Here is a 5,543-nt window from a genome sequence, read left to right as displayed (position 1 = left end):
AAAGCCCTGTCTCCCTACGTTGCATCTGTCTGCTTTTCCCCTCTGTGAGGCCTGTGAAGGCGGGAGCTCTGTCTTTTTTATCCCTCGGGCTCAATGCTGCCTCTCTTCCCATTCTGCTACTTAAAATTGCTAAGGGCTTGGAGTGAGATCCTCGATGGTGTTAGATTGCATATGGCGAAAGGTCTAGGAGGGTCAGAATCCCGAATTTGCAATCCCCGCCATGTGACGTTGCTTAGAAAAATGTAAATCCAAAGAACGATGGCCAATTAAAACATATGACTGAATATATATCTCCAATTCTTCTATAATTTTATGTTTTTAACTGTTCATGTACTCTCCAGCCAAAAATGACATTTCCCAGCCTCCTCCGTGGCTGAGAATAGCCGTGTGTAAAGCTGTGGAGCGAAAATGATGGACGACCATTCAAAGACATTTCTTCAAAATAATCGAACGTGCCCCAACCCCGGCATCTTTTCCCGCTGGAGGCAGATGAAGCACCCGTCGGACCCAGAGATGAAACCACATAGCCGGAGAAGGCGGAACCATCCTTCCAGCCCGTGAGAGCGTCTGCTGGCTGGTATGAGAGGGTGGGGCAGACTTTTATCTTGTACACTCCAAGATATTTTGGGGCTCTGTCTTTTCGGCTCACCGATCATGGATGCGGAAGCCCTGAAGTGCCGCGTAAGAAGTTTAACTGCCTTGAACCATCCTCCTGGAGGGCTGCCGTGTAGACAACTGTCCCAGCCGAGCCCAGCCTTCCAGCTAGAGCCACCAAGACACAGACATGTGAGCGAAGCCACCTCGGACCCTCCAGCTCTGTCCACCCACCAGCTGAACACCACCAGTGGTCTCCGTCAAAGCCACACGGAATAGAAGAATCATGCGATCAAGCCCTGGCCGAATCCCTGACCTACAAAATTATGACACAAAATAGTTGTTGTTTCAAGCCACTAAGTTTTGGGGTCATGCATCACGCAGCAATAGGCATTACTCCTATCAAGTGAAAGAAAATCTAAAGCAAAAGGCATTGGTGAAGAAAAGAAGAGAGGTTCTTCCAGGAATGTATAACACATAGCTTAAGTGATGCTAACAATATAGCTTCAAAATATGTAAATAGCTCTGAAACTAATGAACAGGGACTAGGTCAGATATCCAGAAATTACCAGAACTTGGAATTAAGGGCTCTCTCATTAGATAATCCAAAATCCATTACCTCCCACAGGTTGTATTTTCCTAATCCCACAGCTGACTCTACCATCCTTGATTTTGCTACCTCCAACAAATTCCCACAGTAATTAAAAAAAAATACATTGACTACGTGACAAAAAATATTTTATTCTCCCCATCCTCCTCCAGGTTACCTCTCCTCATTTCTGGAGGAGACTCAGGTGGGTTGGAAGCAAAGGGAAGAGTTAGCATGGTACTTTGAAGAATCTTTTGAAGACATCCTAGAATCTCAGACTTAAGAGGGGTATTTGTATTATTCAATAGCTCACATCATAATTGGGATGATTCCAAAAGAAAACAATTACTGATTTTAAATGTATTGCAGGAATATTCCCTGATTATCCCAGAATCTTCCAAATGGTTCCTGAATTACTTTTGTGTTCATTAACAACACTGTATATTTATTCCAAAGATAAATCAATAAGACCTGAGACACTCCAGGGATTTTTTTTTTTTAAGAACAATTCTTCAAATGCTCCAAAATTTCTTCATGAGATTTGGGAATTTAATTTCAGGATCTTAGTCTCAGCAAAGGGTTTCTAGATCGAGTTTCAGGGGGAACAGGAGGAGCTGGAGAAAGACGAGGCGGAGGGATTTGGAGGCATCTATGACTTCAGGACACCTTCCTCCTTGGGAACTTTCTCGCCCAGCACACCCAGATCTGTGGGAGAGAAAGAGGCGGATTGTGAATGGTTCTACTCACCGTGACCACCCAAGCCAGGTTCTTGAGGTTGGGATGAAGCTGGGGAGGAAGATGGATTTAGTTCATCTCAGATCCAATGGCCTTTCCTTTTCTGTCTCCCTCTTTCCTTTTTGTTCTTCCTTCTCTTTATTTTCATCTACTCACATATTTACCTTTTCCACTCCTGTTTGAAGATTCACATGCTGGAGGTGGGTGTCTTCAAGAGCCAGAGAGTTGTCAAGTTTGGATGAGAATTAGTGAATTTGGCGGGTATCACATCCAGCATTGTCCAATATGTGCTTTTGAAATGGATTTAATGGAATAAAGGCACAGGGTTAGGTTCCAAGAACGGGGCTAGGATTAGAGAAGGAGACGGAACTGGTGTTGAACGTGTGGACGTCCAGCTGCAGGAGGGCAGGACAAGCTGGGGCTGGAGCACTGGCTGAGCTCACAGGCAGGTGGGAAGGTGGCAGGTGAACGCTGTATTTGGATAGTTCAATTCGCTCATTTAACAAATATTTACTAGGCACCTGCTATGCACCATCACTGTGCTAGACAGTGAACCACACAGAGACGGGCCCTGCTCGCGTGGAGCTCACATAATACACAAATTAGTATGTGAGAAAGAAAGAAGCACATCAGTGATAAATGTTACTATTAATAAGAAACAGGATGAGAAAAATAGGGAAAAAGTGGATTTATTCTAGGTATAATGGTCAGGGAAAGCCTCTAAGGAGGTGATCACTAAACTGGCTTCCAAATGACAGGAAGAATCCAGCCATGCAGAGCTCTGGAAACAGAGCTCTCTAGAGTGTAACAACTAAAGCAAGTCAGTGCTAATAAAATAAAAATATAAAATTAAGTCAAAACACTCTGGACTGAAGTACTAGCTGGTGCAAAGATCCACAAGAAGTAACGACCGGGTTCACAGAAAACCAGACGCCATGGTTGGAACAGAGGGGCGCGTGAGGGTGTGGGTGCAGATAAGCACAGTTCAGAGTAGGATGAACTGCGGGAGAGGCAGGTCTTGTCTGGCAGAGAGGTCAAAGTTGAAATTGCAACATGAGATCAAAGTGAGGGGTGTGAGGTCAGCTTGGGGTGACACGGGGGGAGATCAAGGTTTGGGTGTGGGCTCATGGTTGGGAAAGTGTAGACTGTGGGGTGACTTCACACCCGGCTGGGAAAGCAGAGCAGGACTGTGAGGCAAGGTCTGAAGTCACGGCACAGAGCTGAAGTGAGCAGTCGAGGCCAGGCTGGGACCCGCAGTGAGGGTGTGGACGGGGTGGGGGTCACAGTGAGGAGGCTCTTGGTGGACCCCGGCTTGCTGCCTCCTCCCTTACCCCAAAGCTCTGCCCGACACCACTTCCTTCCCCTCTATTTCTCTTCCGCCTTTCCCCGTGTTTACCTCCAATCTCTGGTTTGGCAAATGTCTCCACCAGACTCCTCCTGGAGGCCTGCCGACGGCGGGAATAGGGAAGTCCATCTAGGAACAAAAGCTCAACATTAACAAAAATAATTAGGAACACGACACTCAGCTCAGTATTTCATACCACGGAATGTGGCTCTGCTTCCCTTGTTTCCTTGGAACCTTGTGGTACTTATGGTGGGTCTCAAATCTCCTGTGGGGATTTGGCCCCATGGGAGACACTCGACCACGTCTGGAGACATGTTTGACGGTCACAGCTGGGGACAGGGCATGCGGCTGGCAGCTAATGGGTAGAAGCCAGGGACGCTGCTGAACAGCCTCCAATGCATGGGAATGGCACCCACAAGCAAGGGACTGTCCAGCCCCAAAAGCGTTAGTGCCGGGGTTGAGAAGCCAGGCCTCCAACGCACTGAGTCGCCCCGATGGTGAGCAGGCCCAGCCGAAGTCACACGCTGCACTCACGCTGGGCACACCCAGGAATCCAACCCCCCCACCGCCCGGTGCCTCCGTGATGCTGTCCCTTGAGGTGTAGGATGGGAAGGAGAGGTCGTTTGGGCAAGTGAGAAGACGAGGCATGAGCGAAGAGGAGACGGATGCGAGCTCGCAAGGAGACAACATCAACAATGGCAGCCATGACCGTGCTGTCCCTGCCGTGTGCCCGACACGTCTAGGACACTTATGTGCATTTTCTCCCCGAGTCGTGCAACAAAGTCAGGAGGCAGTTCCACTCACACCACTTCACGTAGGCAGGAATCGGAAGCTCGGAGGGAATGCAGCACTTCCCAAGTTCCCACAGGCGGAGCAAGGGCTGGAGCCCACGCCAGCCAGTTCCCAAAGCCACGAGTGAGCGGCGCGTGGAGGGTGTTCACTCACCGATGACCTTCCACAGGTCCAGGATCTCGAGAGCCGTCTCCCTCTTGCCGTCCTGGTCGGCCACCTGGGGGAGGCGGAGGACTGGGGAGAGCAAGACCAGGTGGCCTGTTGACAGGTGACGATAGCACAGACCAACCAGCAACCCTACAGCAGGAGTCATTTGGCCGGGCACCTCCACCAAATCTGCGGGACGGTGTGTGCTGTGACCACCCCAGCGTACCAGCGAGGAAACTGTGGTTCCAGTCACTCGCTCAAAATCTCACCACTGCTAAGTGGCAGGACTGGGGTTTGAGCCCACCCCGTGTGGGTCCTGATCTCACGCTCGTTCTGCGCGGCCACATTGGCTCTGGGCCTGGGTGTTCCCGCACCACTGAACGAAGCCCAAGCTGCACCTGCCTTGAACATCACAGAGGGGCTCGGAATGTCACAGATTTAACGGCCACCAAGCGGCGCGTGGCCGTGTGCACAGCTAGTGCTGGAGGAAGATGCACTCGGGGAAACGGGGAGGGAAATAAAAAGGAAAGAGGAGAGACGCTAATTGTTACGTGGCACCCACTGCATGCAAGGTACTGCTCTAACTCAGTCCTCTAGAGGTAGGGCCATTACTGCCCCCGTGGTCACAGGCGAGGAAACTGAGTCATGGAGGGATCCAGGTTGCACGCCAAGCAGGTGGCAGAGCTGGGATTCGAACCCGAGGCTTTGGCTTCACAGTCCGCATGCCCTTCGCTCTGCTTAGACGGATCTGGAAACTAGTTCACGGGCTGCAGTGAATGTGGGTTGAGTGTCCTTACAGGGTCACAGGCACGCTGTCTGCAGGCACCGCGGGCGCGGGCCGGGCACGGGCGCCCAGAGCGGCTCACTCACCGGGACCCAGAAGGTAGCCGGCACTGTTGAGCGTCCAGCCTCCTCGGCCCTGCGTGAGGACGGAGAAATCGAGACTCAGACCGACAGAAGGGGACAGGTGTCCGACAGCCCGGGACGACGTGGGCCGTCGCGCCGCTTCCCTGCGAGCCTGGGAAGCGAGTTTGCTTAACCCGCGGCCCTGGTGAGGGACTCGAGGACTTTTAAGGCATAGCAACTGGGCGTGAAGGCAAAGCTTCAGAAGGCACCGCTGCGAGAGCAGAATGTCGGCTGCCGGGGGCTGGGGAGAGACCCGCGAGGAAGTGCTGGACAGGCGGTTTCGGCTACGAAGGTGGGTGAGTCCCGGAGATGCGCGGGGCAGCGCTGCGCCTGCAGCTAAGGACGCGGCGTTGCGCTCTCGCACGTGAGTTAAGGGAGCAGATCCCGGTTAAGGGTTGTCACGAACGCGCGCACACATGCACACACACATACATA

At 51.7% G+C, this 5,543-nt stretch overlaps 1 protein-coding gene across 1 annotated transcript in view; it reads right to left on the bottom strand.

Moving 5' to 3' along the window:
* Positions 1 to 1,832: 1,832 nt before the first annotated feature.
* GALP (galanin-like peptide) overlaps positions 1,833 to 5,543 on the bottom strand; it is a 53,078-nt gene continuing 49,367 nt past the window's right edge. The window contains exons 2-5 of the mRNA XM_012643352.1: positions 5,073 to 5,121; positions 4,209 to 4,289; positions 3,315 to 3,392; positions 1,833 to 1,888 (exon numbers count right to left, since the gene is read on the bottom strand). Coding sequence (XP_012498806.1) covers positions 1,833 to 1,888; positions 3,315 to 3,392; positions 4,209 to 4,289; positions 5,073 to 5,121 — 264 coding nt within the window. The remainder of the gene's footprint in view (positions 1,889 to 3,314; positions 3,393 to 4,208; positions 4,290 to 5,072; positions 5,122 to 5,543) is intronic.

Source organism: Propithecus coquereli, unplaced genomic scaffold (assembly GCF_000956105.1).
Source record: "Propithecus coquereli isolate 6110/MARCELLA unplaced genomic scaffold, Pcoq_1.0 Scaffold196, whole genome shotgun sequence".
Classification (NCBI taxonomy): domain Eukaryota; kingdom Metazoa; phylum Chordata; class Mammalia; order Primates; family Indriidae; genus Propithecus; species Propithecus coquereli.
Note: the sequence above shows the minus strand (reverse complement) of the source record. Positions and strands in the feature narration are given on the sequence as shown.